Here is a 22,035-nt window from a genome sequence, read left to right on the forward strand (position 1 = left end):
AAAGGAGAAGACCAGGAGAAAATCTATAAATGCGTAATAATTAAATCTATCAATAATACTCCTAAAGCCATTTATTTAATGACTGTACAAAGTTATGATTATGTTGAAAAAAGTGACTTTTGACCTGTACTCTCACTTATAACCATCAGAGTGTCTCCATGGTCATGTGATCACAATTTGGATGCTTGGCAAGGGCATATATTTACAATTGTTGCAGTGTCCCAGAATTGCATGATTGCCATTTGCAACCTTCCCAGCCACTTAACAACAAGAAAAGTCAGTGCAGGAAGTTGGATTCACTTAAGGAGCTCAATAGAAAAGGTTGTAAAATTGGGCACAGTTACTTGATTAAATGACTGTATTGCTTAGTGACAGAAGTTCTGGTTCCCATTGTGTTCATAAGTAGAGGACTACCTGTAGTTATTAAGTAAAATTCTAGGGAATGAATGAATGAATGAACTAATTAATATCAATGTCATGAGAGGGCTGACGATTCTAATGGCTCTAAATGTGATGCTGTAATAGAGTCATATTTGCAGGAAGAATTTAAATAGGGATTTAAAGCTAAGAGAGCAATCTGCAACAAGAGTGAGAACAAGTGAAGCATGAGGAAATTCATTTCACCTAGGAGAGAAGGCAAGACACAGTAAATCATGCCTGGAAGAAGGTAGTGAGAAACCACTTGGATATTGTTGCCAATAAAACCATACAGTATGTACAAGGCTGTAACATTTAGGTCAATTAGATGCCAGATGATTAAAACTTCCAAAGGGAAAAGCACTGCTATAGTTACTGATGAAAAATATTTCTGTTGCTCTGTGAGATATTTGTTAAGTGAATTTTGCTCCATTTTACAACCTTTCTTGCCACATTTGTTAAGTGACTCACTGAAGTTGTTAATTTGGCAACATGGTTGTTAGGTGAATCTGGCTTTTCCATTGACTTTGCTTGTAAGTAGGTTGCAAAAGGTGACCCTGAGACACTGCGACTGTCATAAATATGAATCAGTTGCCAAGTACCTTTTGATCATATATATGAAAAATAATCATAAGTCATTTTTTCAGTGCCATTGTAACTGTGAACCATCACTAAATGAACTGCTTTAAGTCGAGGACTACCTGTATTCCTTGCTTTATAAGATCATATATAGTTGGTACATGGAATGTGGGAATAACTAGAAATTATCAAGCAAAAATGAATCATACTAGTTGGATGTTTTGAGAATAAGTGAATCTAGGTGGGCTAGATTGGTTTGCTTTATCTCACATAGTTATGTGCTAGTATAAGCCATCTGAGTTGTAGTAATCAAAAATCAGAAGTATGTGGTAACATGTTTTCCAATTAACAAAATTGATTAAAGGGCATTTTCTTTTTACTACAACTTGAATATACACATACATGCATATTAATACTTCATCTCATGAAAGCTTATGAGTTTTAATCAAGTTTCTTAATCAAAAAATATACTATCAGATTTCTTCTGATTTTCATTCGAGGCATGAAACAATAAAGAATGACAGCGATATGTATAAATATTGTTTTTGAGTGCGTTCATCTGTAATATAATAAATGATAGGATATCTAAAATTTATTATATTACTGATTAATATGTATTGGCAAACATCAATGTTAAACAGACTTCTATTTCTACTTTAGTGGAATAAATTATTGCAGAATTATAAGATAAATTATAAGTACTAGATGCAACATAAAACTACAAGATGCAATATAAAAAATATCCTGAGCTGCACATGCTCTTCACCAAATTGCACACTGCTATCTTGTGATGCTTCTGAGGCTTTACAAAAAGGCTGTGCCCACACTACTGCATTTGCATATTGATTTCTTGCAGGACTGGTGGAATGTGGGGCAAGGGCAGCTTTGTGTTATGGCATAGAGGTGGCTGGCCAATGCCATGATGTGAATCTTGAGGTAGCGATCTTCATTATCAGTGGTGTTAAGGATAGTTAGACTTAGCAATAGTTAGACTTATATACCGCTTCATAGGGCTTTCAGCCCTCTCTAAGCGGTTTATAGACTCAGCATATTGCCCCCAACAACAATCCGGGTCCTCATTTTACCCACCTTGGAAGGATGGAAGGCTGAGTCAACCTTGAGCCTAGTGGGATTTGAACAGCCGAACTGCTGAACTGCAGTCAGCTGAAGTAGCCTGCAGTGCTGCATTTAACCACTGCGCCACCTCGGCTCTAAGGATGGCATTGGGGTTAATATAGAGACCTGGGGAGATAGCAGCCAGCTGAGATTGCGTCTATTTCAGCCCCAGCACATCATGTGTTGCCACCTCCACCAAGACGTGTTTCTATGCAGAGCAACTAAAAGGCAGAAATGGGGAAAAGATAGGCAGATGATGGGAGTTAAAACACTCCTTTGGCCATAAGTGCAGGCAGGCTGCCAATCTGAACTTTGATCATGTGACTGGGGGACTGTAATGGTTTTAACTTATCCTTGTTGCCGGTGTTAAATAAATTCCACCAATTGGATTAGGGTGGATTAGGATCCACCCTAATCCAAGTGATTCTGGTCCCTCTTATTGGGACTAGCGGAATTATCTACAGATCACTCCAGGTTTGCCTTTGTTCTGAGTCCACTGAAAGAAGAGGCTACCAAAAGGGATATGCACCTTATTGAAGGCAAAAATCAATTGCTGAATTATTACCCATATTTCATGCAAAGATTTGTCATGCAAAGATTTGTGATGGAAAGAACAACAACAGTGATTTGGGAAATTTACAAACTAAAGAAAGGTCATTGCAGAGTTGGTATTTATATATTGGATTTCCAGACATTGTCAGGGATATGGAATGGAATAAACTTGCTTTGACCAGTTTTGGAAGAGACTTGCTGACAAATTGAGAAATGAGTTATTGGCATACAAGAGAGTTTGGAGGAATTGTTCCAATGTTGTGTTGTAGTTGATGGGCAATTAGAGGAGTTGAGACACGGAGGAAAGAATAAGAGAAAGAGCTTTTATAATTCTCTTCTCTCTAGCCTCCTTAACACCAGAGAAACCATTCAAATAGAAACCCCTGCCCACAGCAGAAACAAACAGAAGAGGCTTTGGTTTGTATTGCTACTGTAAAGCCCTGATATACATAGCCAAGACTTGCACTGCTAAAATACCAGTTGCTAAGTGCCCACCTGTGGAATTGCAGGCCATGTAGCAAGCAAATGCCTGAATTGCTTCAGAACATTATCTTCAGGAATCTTGGCAGGCTTCTATCCCAACAGCTTGGCAAGAGAGCCCTTAGACGATTAAGAAGAGCTCAGGAAATTGACAACAGACTGGTGCATTTTATAATCTATGTTACTCTTCATGTACTCTCAAGCTTAGAAATACAGGGATGCTTAAAAAATTGTGAACCCATCTGAATTTTAAATATTTCTGCATAAATATGACCTAAAATGTTTAGGCCCTCACTCTTTTAGGGCTCATCCCCTGGTTATTTTAATGAGCGGATTCACTTGAAGATCATTTTATTTTCAGAAGGTCAGCTCTCTATTACTGAATAGAGGGCCTTGTTCTGTGTGGTTATGAAAAATCCTGCAAAAAATACTGTCAACATTAAGGAAAATAGCGAAAATCAATATCTTTAAATAAGCTTTATGCAGTTCAGTTAATTTTGATTTTAATTTTATTGTTTTTTATTTTACTTTTATTTTCAATTGCTATAAGCCACCTTGAGTGATTTATAAATAGAAATGTGGGATATTTGTTTAATAAATAAATTACATCTTGAACTTCTAGCTAAAGACTATTTATAGAGGCTGGGGAGAGTGACATTTTTGGATGTGGGGTTAGGATTTTAGAGGTGCTGAGAGAAAATGCTTTGTTGGTTGTAGGATGTTGGATGTATGTGGCTGGATGGATGGATCCCCAGCTAAGGAAGCTAGAAAGGATCAAGGTTGTGGGAGCTCAGGGTGAGTTACAATATTCAGGTGGTGGTAGGCAGGGGATATTTCAGCAGGTGTCAGAGGGTGGGCAATTGGCAGATAAAATTGATCCCAGTTGGATACCAGCAATGGGACAAGTCCTGTGGAGATGCCTTATTCAGTTAATCTGGGAACAATTTGATCCTGTTGAAGCTGGGGAAATGGACAGGGTCCTCCAGACTGTAAATACCAACACCTAGGAATTAGATCCATACACTTATTGTTCTCAAGGCTGTCCCTAGAAATGGCATGTGGATAGGTCTTAGTGATGGTGAATTCTTTATGGTGGAAGGGTTGTTTGCAGTTCCCTTTAAGAGGGTGCTGGTGAGCCCTCTTCTCAAGCCTTTGCTGGACCCCATTGGACAATTTTTAGGGAAAGTGATGGCACTAAAACTAAAGTTCCTAAAGTTATGAAATAGATTATCTGGATCCTTTCCGGTAGGCCTTCAGACCCTGATATGGGACAGAAACAGTTTTGGTCATATTTTTAGATTATCTCTGGCCAAAGTGGGATGGGGTAGTACCTCCATCCTTTTTGATCTCTCAATGAGTTTCAATACTATGACCATGATATCTTTTTGGGCTGATTCAGGGAGTTGGGGATGGGGCACAATTTTGTGGAGGTTCATCTACTTCCTTTGAGGCTCGTCCCAGTCGCTGTTGATAGGAAGTGAGAGGTCCAGCCCACAGCCCCCTTTTTGTAGGGTCCTTCACGGCTTGGTGATGTGTCCACTCCTTTTTAACATTTACATGAAACTGCTGGGTGAGATCATCCATCAGCACAGGATGAGGTATCATGAGCATACTGTATCTCTATCTCAGTGAATGAAATGATGCTGTGATATCCTTTCGCGATGCCCGGAAACTGTGAGTGTCTTGATGGGGATCAACAGGCTTCAGCTGAACCCTAGTAATACAGAGTGGCTGAGGATGTGAGGTTCCTTTGTATCTGGAGGTTTATTATCTTTGGACTTGGATGGAGTAGGATTGCTCTAGACAGACCCAATGCATAACCTGCGGATTCTTGAACTTGAGTCAAGGGATTTCTACCAAGCTCCCAACTGTAATGTAGCTTTCTTAATTTCTTAATCACTTTTGGAAATTGTTTCTTAACTGCTTTTCAACTGTTAGGAACCTTTGGACCAATATTTTTATAGCACCAGGTGACTTTCCTTCAATCCTTAGCAAAATAAAATTTAAATACAAATTTAAGGAGTATTTTTTTAAAAAACAGCAAAAGGTGCAAGTTATGGACTAAGGATTCAGATGGATTTAGAATAAGATTTTGAAATTGTAAGAATCCTTCTTATAGGAAAATGCTGTTATTTTGAATTCTTAAAACAAAACATGATGTGATGGGACTTTGAAGTTTGAACATGAGGTAAACAGAAGGAACATAGGCTTTTTAAAGAAGCGACAAAGAAAAATGAAAAGAAACTATGTTCTAGGACATTATCTGAATGGATTAAAGATCAATATTGTTATAAGGAAGTATAAAGTTGATTTATTTTACCAAGATTAAAATAGATAAGTTGTTATCTCTGGTAACTTTTAGTGGAGTTTTGATCATGAGGATTTGTTTATGGATAAAAGATGAGGTATGGGAAGTAGAGATCATTTGTTGTATTTTAAGAGAAGGTGATCAGTTGCTAACATCATTTATGTGTGTTGTAATGAAGAGGGAAGGTACTGTATTTGTTTTTGCTTGTTTTATTCATTACTATTTTTCTTTCATTTTTTTCTCTTATTTTCTGCACTTTGTGTTTTTTTTATTTTTATCCTTTTGTATTTTTAGTTTGTATTACCATAGTTTTTATCTGTTTAATTGTTATGTTTCATAAACTTATTGTAAAACAAAGTATATACCTATATTAGCAAATAAAAACATGAAAGTGTGCTTGAAAGAAAAAAAGAATCCCCTCATTCTCCTTTTTTTGTTTGTTTTTAGAATGTCTGCTTTGCAATTTGAAACGCTGACAATATTAAAGGTATTGTAGTAGGAGTGTATCAGATAGAGATTACTGTATGCCTTATTTTTATAAATTTGCAAGAAACTTATTTTCATAATCTTACTTCATTAACATGTTGGCATCCTGACTACTTATTTTATAAATTTGGCTATATAAGACTTGATATCAAGATATTTGAATAATTATTCTATTTTTATCCTAATACGTTGGGAATTTTTAAAATTGAGACAGTGTTTCATGTTGACAGTTTTCCCAACATGTTGAAAGTATAAACTCTGCATTGATTCTCCTTTTGGAATTCTTTGGAAAAAATCTTCCAAAGCTTTCACAATGTTAAAATGAATTTAAAAGTTATTGAATTTTCTGTGATGAAGTCATCCTTCAAGTTTCTCACTCTACAAATTGGATTTAATTTTCTGAGCTTTCATGCCTTTTGTTGGCATTTATTTTAGTTTTACTGATTCAAAATTGAGATCAAGATGTCTTTGGATTCAACAGGGAAGATATTTCATTTCACTGAAATCTTGGTAGATCCTGGATTTTGGGGATCACCTTGAATATCTCTTTAAATGTAAATATATTATGGTTATTATGGCCAATTTTAAAATGGCTGAAGTAAATTGAGACTCACATTCAACAGTATTGTTAGATTGGCTTAACTATTGAATTTTTAAAACATTTGTAAAAATTAAAACTTAGTCTGATGCTTTTTGACTGTTTTAATAGCAATAGCAATAGCAATAGCAGTAGACTTATATACCGCTTCATAGGCCTTTCAGGCCTCTCTAAGCGGTTTACAGAGAGTCAGCATATTGCCCCCAACAATCTGGGTCCTCATTTTACCCACCTCGGAAGGATGGAAGGCTGAGTCAACCCTGAGCCGGTGAGATTTGAACCGCTGACCTGCTGATCTAGCAGTAGCCTGCAGTGCTGCTTTTAACCACTGCGCCACCTTGGCTCTAGTCGTGGTTTTTAACCATGTTGGTTAAGGTTTTTAACCATATCTTGACCATATCTTTATATCTTGACCATATCTTTATATCATATAATTTTAAACCTACCTTGACAATTTTTCTACATTAATTAGATTTTACTGCTTCATATTTCATTCTCGCCATATTTTTAAATTCTAGTATTACATATGTCCTTTTATAGATACGTATACTAAATATTTATAGCATTACATTATTTATTGTAAAATTAATGTTACAGGATTTTGCATTTTAATTCCTGTATTCTGTAATTCTCTACCTTATTTTATCAATATGAATTTGTATTTTTATTTCTATTTTAGCATAATTATTATATTAGTTCTATGCTGATGTATGACTAAAATAACATTGAAAAAAATTAAAGTTTCCAGGCTACTTAGTTTGGAAAGAAATTGAAAAATGTAGATTGATCAATACTAATTACAATATATTTAAAATATTGCCTTGTTCTTGCAAATTAATATATAATTGATTTATAAACTATAAACTAACAATTCTTTTAATCTAAAATGTGATTTAATATTGAAAACGTAATTATACATATAATATAGCAGACCTCCTTAGTGTCAGGTTTGACAATGAGACCATAATTCCCTAGAGATTTATTTATTTTTATGCCACCTTTATTATTTTTATAAATAAGTCAAGGCAGCCAACATATCCTTCTGTTTTCTCCAAAATAACAGCCCTGTGAGGTGGGTTGGGCTGAGAGAGAGTGGCACAAAGTCACAGCTGGCTTTCATGGCCGGCAGCTATATTTATACCTAATTTTTAGAAGTTGATCATGAACCAATAGTGTGATACAGCTGCCAAAGGGCAATGTTATTTTGTGATGTACATAAAATCCAGATCCCAGGAAGTAATTATTCCATTTTACTCTTTTTTGTGAGACCTCACTTGGAATATTGTCTCTTATTCTGGGTAAAAATAGATATTATAAGCTAGTATAAGATTAGAAGAGAGCTATTAAGTTGATGAGGAGCCTCAGTGAGAATTACCGTATTTATCGGCGTATAACACGCAGTTTTAAAACTAAAATTGCAAGCTTAAACCCTGCCTGCGTGTTATACGCCGATACTGCGTGTTATACGCCGGGTCCCAAACTGCCTGCTCCAGCTGATTCACCGGCGCCCATGATACTCATAGAAGTGCAGCATCCATTTCATGGCAGCGTCGGCGGCTCTCCAGCTACCCTGCCTGATATAACCCCTACCTTGCAGCAGTGGCGGCAGCTCTCCAGCCACCTGCTGTTTGCTTTAACCCCATCATTGAACAAGTGGCGGCTGGAGAGCCGCCCGCTGCCTGATTTAACCCCATCCTAGCAGCAGCGGCTTGCAGCGGCCAGAGAGCCGCCCGCTGCCTGTATTTTTTCTCCATCATTGCGGGTGCTTACCTTCCCGCCCGCCTGCTCTCTGGTCCCAAGTGTACGCGCCGGCATTCTCCCAATCAGCTGTGAGTCCGCAGCCGCCCGCGCTGCTGTTTTAAAGGCTGCTCCTCAGGACCCTCCGAAAACTTTTTGGTTTTCCAAAAAGCAGTGATTCTGATTAAGTTTTTTTGCTCAAAGAGGTGTTTTTTCATTTCATATTTGCCTTTTAAGAGGAGTTAATGTTATAATTCATGTTCTAATGTTATAAATTTTAATCCAACATTAAGTTCCGAGCTTCCAAGTCATTTATTTTTAATGAAAAAAATTTTTACTCAAATTTTTGTGTTAAAATGGGGAATGCGTGTTATACGCCGGTGCGTGTTATACGCCGATAAATACGGTAGTCTTCTTAAGCACTGTAAAACCCCATGCAAGCTGATTTGCAGTTATATAAAATTAAACATTATCATTCTAATTAAACAATCCTATTTTAAAAAATTTATAGCATTTGTTTTTTCATCATATTATCTTTCCATCACTTTCCCTAAAATTTGTTAAAATAATCAACTATGTAAATTATTTAGAATAAATTTATAAAAATATTTGTGGTAGACTTAGTGCTGTTAAGAAAAAATATAATGGAATCCCTCCCTTCCTCATTTCCTTCCTTCCTTCCTTCCTTCCTTCCTTCCTTCCTTCCTTCCTTCCTTCCTTCCTTCCTTCCTTCCTTCCTTCCTTCCTTCCTTCCTTCCTTCCTTCCTTCCTTCCTTCCTGTATTTATTCAAATTTTCACATTTTTAATAATTCCAAATTGTTTTTATGCATGCATTTATTTCAGACATCTATTAGCTACTTAAAGTAGCTGAATCATGGCTCAGTTTCCAACACCTTTTGGAGGTAAGCATTACAATATTTTTGTACATTTCTTTTTAAGGGAGAAAACTTGTGTTAGAAACACAATTTGGCCCTGATTTGCAGAGCCAAAAGTATCTCATTCTTCAGAATAATTGTAAAAGTTAGAAAAATACCTTAGAGAAAGGATATCAGGATAGCTAGAGTTAAAAGCAGCCTGAACAAAAGTTAGAGAAAAATTTTGAAGTCCAAAGATTTAACATATTGGATGGCATTGGTGAAGGGGACTATGCCATTGTAACATGATTCATAGTTGTGATAGAACATTTTCTCTGCTATCTCTGATTTTTAAATTGCATAGGCATTTGATCAGCAGAAATATATTCATGGCTGGTTTCTACTGTTCATTTATGTTGAACTCCAATTCTTCAGCCTGTATTTATGGTGCTCTTTAGGTTATTATAGTGAATATTTTCTTTTTGCTTAATTAGTAAGCTTTGCTTCCTTCAACCTGAGGTGGAAGGCATTGTTTAAACCTCTTTTAATTTATGGTTTTTAAAAAGAAGTTTGGCAATGTTTAAATTCTACATAGCTCCTTAAGAAGGTACACCATTATTTATAATACTTGTTTTTCCTATTTCAATGTCTTTGTTATGAATTAGGTAGCCTGGACATTTGGGCCATAACTGTGGAAGAGAGAACAAAGCATGATCAGCAATTCCACAGTTTGAAACCAATATCTGGATTTATCACTGGTAATGCCATAGTCATTCTGTTTGATTAATATCATCCATAGTATCATGTAACATGTTTTCCAAAGGTGCTTTTTCAAGAGGCAATTGGATTTATATTTCTTGCAGACAGCTGGTAATTTGAATCATTTTAGAGCAAACTCAAACTCAAGGCCGGGGGGGGGGGGGGGGCTGGATCCGGCCTGTGGGGTGCTTAGCTCTGGCCTGTAGGGCCACCCTGGAAACAGCAAAGGACCGTTCCTCTGCCAGCAAAAACAGAACTTCTGAGAGGGCCACGGGCTGTCCCCCCAAGCTCCATTTTCACTGGCAGAGCTTATGAGAGCCATGGGTGGCTTGAGCTCCATTTTCACTGGCAGCAGGTTGCAGGAAGCCGTTGCAACCAAAAACAGAGCTCAGGAAGCCGTTTTCACTGGCAGAGAGCTCAGGCCACTATAGGCACCCCGACACGAGTGACATCAAACTGGTCATGCCCACCCTGGCCACATCCAATCTGCCCACCCCCCCAAGGTCAAACACAAGAATGATGTGGCCCTCAATGAAATTGAGTTTGACACCTCTGTTTCAGAGGGTTATTGAAGCACTTGGAGGTTTATCTGTGTCCTCAGGGTCACCTGAGTAGTGCTCCTGGTTCTTGTAGTCTGCAATTTTTCCTCTGGAAATCCATTCATATTCTCACACCATTCAAAGGGTGTTCATCCCAAATTGTATAGCTAAAAGTCAACTGGGACAACCATGACCTGGATGACTGAGAATCTCTCAGACATGTAACATATTTGTTTCCCTAAAGCCTCTGTCCAACAGCCAAACTGGTAGCATTGCAAAAATTCACTCTTATAGTAAAGCAGGTATGTATTCATACCTACAAGATAATGTTCCGCTCAAAATATTCTCTCAGAGGTGTAATTTTTAAAGAATCACTAAATTGTTAGAATTCTAAATTTATTGCTACTTTTTGGTGTCTTGCCTATCTCCTTCCCCACAACCTATATCACTGAGTTCATATGAGATGATGAGGACTGCTGATCAAGCACTGACAACTGTTTGATCAGGATGTGGGGGGGGAGACCCCCCCATTCCACACTCTTTCCCACCCCCCAGGCTCCCCTCCAAACTCTTCCCCACCACGTGCAGACAAAGGGGAGGGGGGAAGGCATGGGGTAGAGGATTCCTCCATGGAGCAGGCGGCTCTGCTCAACCTGCTGGAACCCATCACCCGTGGTTTCCCCATCCAGGTGGAGCACAATCAGAAGCAGAGGCAGTTCACCATCCACTCGAATGGCTGTCATGATAAAGCTGTCCTGTTGCATGAATATGCAGGAAAGAGGGTGGTGGATCTTCAACCAGGCGTGTGAAAAGCAGATCTGAAATGAAGGCATTCCTTACATCTTCTGAGCAGTGCCCGGTTTGCCAACTGAGTCCCGGTACCTGCGCTTCCCAGGGCTGCTTTGGGAATCAGCAAAGCAGCAAAAGTACAGGGGGCTTGCTGGGAAGCCCGGCAATGTGTTTATGAGATGGCAGCATCCAGAAGGACTGAAGTGCTGTATCTCTATTGGGCTTTGCTGTGAGAAAGCCAGGCTTTCAATGCCTAAGGTTATAGGTAGGAAGACAGGGCGTCTTGGGAATGGAGCCTTCGGTGCAAAGTCCCTCTTCTACCCCCATGAAACACATACCCCACCCTACCCCCTCCAATTAAATACATGTAGGGTGATAGGGTTTGTTCTAAATGGATACAAAACAAATTAAAATCTAAAACAATGGTAACGAACAACTCACAACGGAACTAAAATGTATTCACAATATTCTACAATTTGACAAAACAATGGCAGTATTATACAGAACATTGAAAGTGGCCCTCAAAAATAAGATTTTTTAACATGTCCAGAAAACTATTATCAAAAATATGAGACACCTCAATTGGAAGAAATTCTAAGCTTAGATGCAGTAATTGAAAATGCTACTTCCCTAGACCTAATATTGTAGTTCTGTTTTTGACAGTTACATGGAATCTTTATATGTATGATGTAATGTGATTATAAATATCTGATGTTAGGGAGAAACAGAGATATGTAATAATCCAGGACTATAGGAGTTTTCAAAACATAGGGAGGATCTAGATCTGAGCCAGCAGGAATGTTCTGGCTCTTGTTTTAGAGCAACTATAGACTTCATGAATACCTTTTTATTATACCCTTGGTATCTGCTACTTAATATACTTAAAATGTTTCTTATTTTTTTTTTTAGTTCATTTGATTATCTCTAGAACTATTCAGTCTCCTCCCAAACCTACCTACTGGGAGGGTGTGGGGGGAAATCCCATTTTCATGGTAGTTTTAATTGCTTTCTTTTACGAAATAATTTTTTGTAGTTTTGCAAACTGGTAATATTGAGGTTTTTTGGCATACTCAAGAATTGCTAAAGCTGTACCATAATGAACATGGAAAACCTTATTTAATGGTAGAAGGAATAATCCTGATTTATCACAATAACTGTTGTAAGAATTACTGACTTCAACGGATAATTAGAACTACAGAAAAAGCAATTGATATCAATCTGCCTTCCATTGAGGACCTGTATATTGCATGAGTCAAAAAGAGGGCTGTGAAAGTATCTACAGACCCCTCACATCCTGGGCATAAATTGTTTCGACTTCTACCTTCAAAACGATGCTATAGGGCACTGCACATCAGAACAACTAGACTCAAGGACAGTTTTCCCCCAAATGCCATCACTCTGCTAAACAACTAATTCCCATAACACTGTCAAACTAATTACTGTATTGCCATTCTTCTCATCTTTCCTATTACCTATCTCCTCCCACTTATGACAAAAATTTGTTGCTTTGTTGTTACATTTTATATTGTTTTATTTAGTTTCCTAGTATGATTTGATTGCTTATTTAGTATCCCATGACTATCACTAAGAGTTATATCTTATGATTCTTGATGAATGTATTTTTGTATGTACACTGATAGCATATGCATCAAAGACAAGTTCCTTGTGTGTCCAGTCACACTTGGCCAATGAAGAATTCTATTCTATCTATATGATAAAAGAACAACATTAATTATTTACTGTTACGAAGGTAACTTTTGTTGCTCCAGGTTCTTTTGGAATTAGATGCTCTAACTAGCAGGGCAGATGATAAAGAATTTGTGAATATACTATAATTCAATAGCATTAGACACCACAGGTTCCTTACCACTACTTACCACTATTGATATTCGTACAAGTTTACATTTAAAATAATACATTTTTTCTTGGCAGGTGATCAAGCCAGGAATTTTTTTTTCCAGTCTGGTTTACCTCAACCAATTTTAGCACAGATATGGTAAGTTTGATATTTTATTGTTTTGGGGGCATAATACTTTTAAAATACGGTGATACAGTGACATTCTGAATTCTAGTCCTGCTTTAGGCATGAAAGCCAGCTGATGACTTTGGGCCCATCACTCTCTGTCAGCCCAACCCACCTCACAGGGAGAATGTTATGGGGAATATAGGAGGAAAAGGGAGTACTTTGTATGTTTTCCACCTTGAAAGTAATAATGTAATAAAGTAATAAAGATGAAATAAAAATATTAAATAAAACAAATAACATAAATTTTATCTATTTATACTATGAAATACAAAGGCTGTAGACGTAAATGAGAATTCAAAAATATATCCTGGAAGAAAATTACATGAAGTGAAGTTACCAATAGATGGCCCTAATTTGAAGGAGGCATTTCCTTTATAGTATGAGTTCTTACTTTATTTTAGTTTACTTTATTGTCATTGCACCTCATACAACGAATTTAAATGCCATCTTCAGTGTACATTATAACTATAAAAATGAAACACAAACACGCATCCTTCGCATTCTATAAAATTTAATTGAAAACCCGATATTGCATTAATATTAATATTAATACTGCATTAATATAACAGTATTTTTGATAAAATATGTTTTTGTGAGATTTTTTTTTGCTTCTAAAGAATTAGGGGAAATATAAAAATGTCAATCTAATACATTAGCAACTTAATCTTCCTGTAGCTAGCTTCTTTCATTTGGCATCAGAATTATTTTCAGAATCAATATAAATAATGTTTGATTCTATGATTGGAAATAAATTTAGCAGATAGAATGAGTTTTCTCATTGTCTAGAGATAATAGATACTGAAATAATAAGATGTTACTTAATAGTCTGTAGTTAGAATGTTTATATGATCATATATAATGAATATTCTGTTTTAAAAAAATCACTTAAAAATTCTTTGTTATAAGGATTTATTTTCAGCCTGTGTACTCTGATATAATTTTGATGTAAATGTTGGTAATATGGGAAGATAAAAACAATGTATTGTAATATTATTTGTTTGGCTCTTACAATATTTTGGAATATGTATCTGGATGTTTAAATTTTTGAGCTTTGAAAAAAGTAGTAAAATACTAGTCTTTTAACATAATCTCTAGTAACTAAGTTAATTTATTATAAAGGTTAAGGTTTATAATGAAATGAAACTCAAATGGTTTTTGAAATAGTAACAATTTAAATAGCAGTACTGTTTCAACATATTTTCTGAAAATTATATTCTTTAGGGTTTTAGTTTTGATTAATTTGATCAGTTTGATTAGTCTTGATGCTATAACTAGTAGAGACGATGATGATGATGAATATACTGTGTAGTATTTTGTAGATGGATATTTCAACTTCATTTTTATCAATTTTTATAAAATGCTATGTAACATATACAATGTTATATATTTCGAGTGTAGAATAAGGCATCTACCTTTAGGCTATAGCTAAGTTTTTTATTATGTGTTATTGTGTTCAGTTATTGTTATTGGGTTAACTGTGACTGTTGCTTTTGTATACAACTTAGTTGCATAAAAATTGAGAGAGAGAGAGAAGGAAAGGAAAAATATTAGTAGACAGTTCATACTGTTCCTTTTGTAAACACAACCTTAGTATTTCTGTGAAATTGATAACATTTTCCTATGTGAAAGAGATAAATATTTTAGCACAGTCAGAGTAATTATTTCCATACTTCCTGTCACAGCCACAGTCCAGTTCAACTTTGGGAATGTTTTGAGCATGTAAGGTGATAAAACAGACTTCCTTTAAAATTGCTTTATTCAGTGTGGTTTAATAATATATGGGTTCTCTTAAAAAGACAGCATAGTTTTATTTTCATCCCCTCTTTTACAATGAAATGTAACACTTGATAATCCTGCCTTGTGGCTCTGATTCAGTTCTTGTTAATTTCAAGTAGAAGTAGAGAAAGTATTATCATTTTAGATAATTTCATTCTGTATCAGTAATATGCCAAGTGGTATTAACTTTAGTGCTGAAGAAAAACATCACCAACTCCTTACTGTTGGTCATTAACTGGCCAAAATGGTAAAGACAGGAGTAATATATGAAAATAATTGGCTCTGTTTTGTATCACATTAGCATAAATAGCTTGTTACAATTTATTTGAAACAATTTCATTTAGGATGTTTGTTAATCTTGAAAATCTGTAGTATTTACCTTTTTAACATTCAAAGTTCATAATAATATTGTCCTAAATAGCTACAAATAGATTATATCATATTTGGTCCCTAGCAGTTGATTCTAAACAGCTTTCATAAAAGACAGATGGGCCTACTCATAAATGGCTTATCATAGGTATGTAGATATTTTCAACAAAATAAACATATACCATATAGCTTTTCCAACCTATGGCAATTAAGCATGTACATAAAATAATCCATAAAATCACAACTTTCCTAAATACTCCTAAATAAAAATAATATCAATGCAATTCTTGAGAACAAAGACCTCAGTGAAAAAAGATGAGTATAAAAGTTAAGCTTTTAGATCTTAATATACGCTAAGAAGTGATTGGTCTGAATTTTGAAGGAAAGGTTGTGCGATAGAATAGTTGGTGCTACCTTATTAAATTCCAACTAAGCCTCCAGCTGCATTTGCAGAAAAAAATTCAAGGCTCCCAGTTCCTAGCACAGGGAAAAAGCTGCTGCTTCCAATAGGCATGTCCCATTTAAGACATGCACCTTAAATTGAACGAATCTGGAAATCTATATGTTATCAATGCATTTTTGCCAGAACAGGTATTGCTTCTGCTAGGGAATGCTCCACAGGAGTTTGCTATTATATTCTGGTCCTACTGCAGTTGCTGGCTTTCCCTCAAGGGTATCCCTCATAGAATGCATAATAGTAAATGAGGAGGTAATAGCTGTACAAGTAAGTGGCCAGATCACACTTTCAGGAGAGGATATTGATAGTACATTATTTGCATCTGAAAGTGACTGCTCTTAATCAATGTATTGATTAGAGCAGTCAATGATAGCACAAGATCCCACAAAGTACGCAACTCTCCAAAAGAAAGATACTCACCTAATATAGGTAGTTGTTGACTTATAATTATTCTATTTGTGACCATTGGAAGTTACAGCTGCATTGCAAAAAGTGACTTATGATCAGTTTTTACATTCATAGCTATGGAAATTTGGGGCTCAATTTTAGTTGTAAGTCAGGGACTACCTATTCAGTTGAAGTCCATCTATTTACAGTAGATAAAATCTCCCCTATCATCAAACCTTCTTTAATATCTGGATTTTGTTTTAGCCTATTAAACCTCATTTAGTTTTCAACGCAGCCTTAGAAGGCACCCAAGCTATCAAAGATTCTAACACATCTAATAAAGATGGAAAGGAGAAGTAGACCTGAATTTCATACAAATAAAGACAATACCCAATTTAACACTCTATTCGTCATTCCTATCTAAGTGTATAGATACACTGACACAGCTTTTGATGGGAACCCAAGTCACTCATAATGCATAATTTTACTTTTATGCTTTTGCAGTCGATTTGCTCTTTATACATTTAGTAGAGCTTACCCAAATGAAATATTTTCTCCAATTAATTGTGGTATAATTTGAGAATGGCATGCAATAACCTGTAGAGTTATTTATTCTAATAACACTGCTTTGCTTGGTAGTCTGGTTTCTACTAAATTCCCAGGATATGCTAGTTATGAATAAATATTAGAATAGGTTTAGTTCAGACAATGTGTTTTAGATCAACCTTTTGAACCTGGTGTCTTCTAGATCTGTTGGTTGGACTGCAGTGAATAAAGGAAATTGAAATCCAATACATCTGGAGTTATTATGTTAAAGAAAAGCTAGTTTAAAGAGGCTTGGGTAGAAAAAGAATATTCTAGAGCAGGCTTACACATCTCTTATGGGGGGAAAGAACCAGATTAATATCTTAGAAATAATCACAGGCCACTAAAGAATAGCTGTGATGCTGATCATCTGTTAGGCATCAAGGAATAGCACAACAATATGGAGTTGGCAATGTGTGTGAAATCTAGAGATGTTGGAAACTCTCAGCAGTGTGACTATCGTGGTGGTGATGATGTCTAGTGATGACAGACTTAATTTCTTTTAAAATGCTGGTGGGCCACACAAGGCTGTTTGGCAGACTGCATGTTGTACAATCTTGTTCTAGAACTTTAAAATCACTCTTTGAAAACTGATGCTATCACATTATATAACACTGGACTATATAGACCAATGTCTACACACCTTAGAATAAAAACATCACATGACAATATTTTTTTTTAAATGATGATCATTCTAGGGCTCTGGCAGATATGAACAATGATGGGAGAATGGACCAACTGGAATTTTCTATAGCTATGAAACTTATCAAACTAAAGCTACAAGGTTATCAGCTCCCTTCTGCATTACCTCCTATTATGAAGCAGCCTCCCATTGCTATTTCTACCACACCAGGATTTGGTAAGAATATTTTATATTATATCATCTTCCTGAAATACTTTGTAGATTTCATGTTGTTTACATACTGTCATTCTATTTAGAAATCACTTTAATAGAATTGTAACAAATATTATCATATAGCTTTTCATTTGTGATATAACTGCCTGTGGTTAGAAGTTTTAATTTTTGTTAAGAGTTATTATTTGAATACAAGACAAATGTAGGAAGAAAAAAATATATAGAAAACAATGCAGTTAAAGAAAATTATAATAAATGATCTTCTACCCTTCTTTACAGCAGTTACAAATTCATTATCCCTTCTCCCCCTTTAATATCACAATAATCCCTTCAGCTCCTTTTTGAATCCTTTTCAGTCCTCAAATCCAGAAATTATCATTTGACATTTTTCCATTTTCAGCAAAAAATATATATCCATAAGAGGTTTCCAGTCTTTCACAGGTAGTCCTGGACTTATGACAACAATTGGGCCTGGAATTGCATGTCATTATGGTTGTAAGTTGAGGCACCATAATGTCGACTTGGTTTTACAACCATTTTCATGATGGTTAAGTGAGACACAGTTAAGTAAACCATATGATTGTAAATGCAAAGTCATTTGATCCAATGGGCATTTTTGCCATTTTGATTGCACTTTTCATTGTTTGTTAAGGGAAATATAAAAATATTTTAAACCTTTTTAAAAAATAATCCCCCTTGGTCTACAACTTGATCTACTCTTGTGATCCCAACTTGAAAAACAAACGAGCCAAGAATTTTTTTTCAAATTCTCGTTGCCTATGTAGAAACATTGTTTCAAATACTGTTCTTTTGGAAAATCTTCCTTAGTCTGGTTTGCTCCAGAATCAAAACTTTTTTCCCATTTTCGTCCTATACTTATTGAAGGATCATTTATATAGATCGTTGTAATAAAAGTCTTTGTAGCTTGCCAGCAATGATAATTATGAAAACTTCTCTTACAGGAATAAGTGGTCTCTCTAATATACCACCGCTTTCAGCTGTTGCTCCAGGGCCAATGACATCCATACCAGTTGTGGGAATGTCTCCACCTTTAGTATCTTCTGTTCCTACAGCAGCTGTGCCTCCTGTTGCTAATGGAGCACCAGCTGTAATCCAACCTCTACCACTTTATACCGGTATGCTGAATTAACAACTTTTAGCTTTCCAGAAATTATATGTACCATATTTTTCGGAGTATAAAATGCACTGGAGTATAAGATGCCAAGGTTTTGAAGAGGCAAATTAAAAAAAAAGAAAGTTTTTGTATTCTGCAGACCTCCTAAAAACAGCCCGTTTTTCCAAAAAAAAAAGGGCATGAATAGGCTTTAGCAGGATTATGGAGTGCTCCTGTGGGCTGGGGGGGGGGGGCAAAATTGAGCAAAAAATGCCCCATTTTTTGCTCATTTCTGCCCTCCCCACCTCACCCCCAGGAACACTCTGCAAGTCTCCTAAAGGCTAGGCACAGCCATTTTGGTGAAGGGAGCAGGGTTTCGGGAGGCAAAAAATTCTGTATTCAGTGTATAAGACGTACCCAGATTTTCAGCCTCTTTTTTGGGGGGAAAAAGTGCGTCTTAGACTCCGAAAAATATGATATTCTATTTTATATTTAAAAGAGAAGTAATTTCTGTTTCAAAATGGAATCACATATTTATGTATGATATCAGTGAAATTCTACCCTGGATGTTGTTATCTGTTAAACTTACAATACATTGTTTTCTTATTGAATAATACTAGAGGCATACACAGTGTATTCAGATTCGGTTTTTTTAAAAGATTCTTTGGAGAGTGTGAACTTAACATCTGTCTGCAACACTAAAACAACCCCATCTTTTTATTAGGATCAGACTGTTCCTGTGCGATTTAATCCAAGGACTGCAGAGTTCTAGTGCCTGCAGTATACTTATATGATTCTTTATATAATGTGATGTGCTCTACATGGGGCAGCCTTTGAAGAGTATTCGGAGACTACAACTCGTCCAGAATGCAGCCGCGCGAGCGATTGTGGGTGCACCTCGGTACACCCACGTTACACCTATCCTCCGCGAGCTGCACTGGCTACCGATCGGTCTCCGGATACGCTTCAAAGTGCTAGTCGTAACTTATAAAGCCCTTCATGGTATTGGACCTGGGTACTTGAGAGACTGCCTGCTGCCAATTACCTCCCATAGACCCATTAGATCGCACAGGGTCGGCCTCCTCCGGGTTCCGTCTACCAGCCAATGCCATCTGGCTACCACCCGGGGGAGGGCCTTCTCTGTAGCAGCTCCAGCCCTTTGGAATGAACTCCCCGTGGAGATTCGGACTCTCACCTCTCCAGGCCTTCCGGAAAGCCGTCAAAACCTGGCTGTGCCGGCAGGCCTGGGGTTGATGAGTTCCCCTCCCCTCTCGACTTGTATGGCTGTATGACTCTTGTGTATTTTAATTACGTGTATTGTGTTTGTATCCCCTTTTCCCCTTTTGAGTTGTTCGCCGCCCTGAGTCCCTCCCGGAGAAGGGCGGCATACAAATAAACTAAATCTTAATCTTATCAATTTTTATGTATAACAGCATAGCAAAATATTACAGTATCTTACATCAAATATTCATGAGTTTAACAGTATTCAGAATTACGAAGTTGCACTCCTGATTCATTCAGATCTGTATTACCTTTTTATAATAATCATTAAATCTTTGATAATTTGATTAATTTTAATAAGAAAATCATTTTTCCCATGAAAAATTAGACTGGTTGGCTTTTACAGGTCTTTTAAATACTGATTAAGCCATGTTAAAATGTTATAAAGGCAAGTGCATATATTTACATATTTAAGCAAACCTAATATTAGATATGAGATTGATATCTTTCTGAAGTGTTGCTTGGCCTAAATTGTCTTCCACTTTTATAAATAATATCTAATTAGTGGCTCAGTTTCCACATTGAACTAAGCCAAAATTTGGCATATAATGCTGTAAGTTGAATAAAAGTTGGCTTTCATGCTATCAATTGGTTAAATGAATTGTAGCTTAATACAGTGTGGGTGTGGTTTCTCCTCCTTTTAATGTAATATATTGCTTATACATTCCAAGTCTATCTTGAGCCTTGGCAGAAAACTATTAAAGGAATATGTGATTACATGAAAGGAATACATAGAGAATTAATTTTGTATAAACAATTTTATTGTACTATACAATCCACAGCACACAGAAAATAAAATACCTTTATTAAATAGATACATCAATACCCTGGATGATATTCATGCCCCAAGGAGTTATGAATAGAAAATGACTTGTCCATTATGAAATCAGGCAAACGCTGCAGATTAAGTAATTGTATCAGATATCAATATTGCATATATATAATGGCATTTGTGTGTTGACTTCACACTGGATATGACTTCATTTTAGCATAATTGTGGTTTGCTCTGGATGTTATGATCAATATCATACAACTCTTGCCCTTGTTTAATATACTTTGTAATCAGATTTTTTTAATTATGGGAGAGATCTGTTATTATCAATTCATATTTTTTAAATTGATTAATAAATATATATTTTAATAGCCTCGGTGGCGCAATGGTTAGAGTCCAGTACTGCAGGCTACTTCTGCTGGCTGCCTGCAATTTGGCAGCAAATCCCACCAGGCTCAAGGTAGACTCAGCCTTCCATCCTTCTGAGGTGGGTAAAATGAGGACCCAAATTGTTGGGGGCAATAGACTGACCCTGTAAAACCACTTAGATGGGGCTGTACAGCACTGTAAAGTGAAGTCTTAAGTGGTATTGCTATATGTTTTTAATATAAATTTTTATGATCCTTTGTAGTTTTTAAAAATCACTTAGAATATTATAAGCAATATTGTAATCTGTTTATATCAAAAAGTATATTTGATAATGGCAATTTAAGATAAAATAATTTTTTGTATTAATCATTTAATTTCATCAAATTTAAAGCATAATTCTTATGTTTCAGCAACATTGCCAAAGAGTTCCTCCTTCAGTAGATCTGGTGGAGGATCCCAACTAAATGCAAAGCTGCAAAAAGCACAATCATTTGATGTGGCTGGGTAAGTATGACTGTTTTGTTCTAAAGTATGCTGGCAGCTTTCTTTAAAATGACACTCCTGCAGATACTCATATACAAATGTTTTCACTAAATTTAAAAAGACTGTGAATAAGTGGTATCAGAGATGAACTCTTTGCATTTCAAAAATCTGAAATTAAAGGATTAATTCTGTTGAAAAGCTTGTTTGTGTAGACTAGAATAGAATTTTATTATGATCACTGATTAGAATTGTGTAGAAGAATAATTACAGTATATCACAAAAGTGAGTACAGCCCGTTACATTTTGTAAATATTTAAATCTATCTTTTTATGTAATAACACTGAA

General features: G+C 36.0%; 1 protein-coding gene across 7 annotated transcripts in view; it reads left to right on the forward strand.

The window, feature by feature from the left end:
- ITSN1 (intersectin 1) overlaps nt 1–22,035 on the forward strand; it is a 104,747-nt gene that overhangs the window by 4,055 nt on the left and 78,657 nt on the right. For 6 of the 7 annotated variants that reach the window (XM_087721620.1, XM_087721618.1, XM_087721622.1 and 3 more), the window contains exons 2-8: nt 5,900–5,939; nt 9,118–9,176; nt 9,794–9,886; nt 13,148–13,211; nt 17,514–17,674; nt 18,634–18,807; nt 21,618–21,711. In XM_087721620.1, the coding sequence (XP_087577746.1) occupies nt 9,149–9,176; nt 9,794–9,886; nt 13,148–13,211; nt 17,514–17,674; nt 18,634–18,807; nt 21,618–21,711 (614 nt within the window). In that variant the 5' untranslated portion in view covers nt 5,900–5,939; nt 9,118–9,148. The remainder of the gene's footprint in view (nt 1–5,899; nt 5,940–9,117; nt 9,177–9,793; nt 9,887–13,147; nt 13,212–17,513; nt 17,675–18,633; nt 18,808–21,617; nt 21,712–22,035) is intronic. The other variant, XM_087721619.1, reaches the window with a different exon arrangement.

The sequence above is a fragment of the Thamnophis sirtalis genome, unplaced genomic scaffold, assembly GCF_051295495.1.
Source record: "Thamnophis sirtalis isolate CommonGarterSnake01/CBP01778 unplaced genomic scaffold, rThaSir2_p1.2 scaffold_8, whole genome shotgun sequence".
NCBI classification, from domain to species: domain Eukaryota; kingdom Metazoa; phylum Chordata; class Lepidosauria; order Squamata; family Natricidae; genus Thamnophis; species Thamnophis sirtalis.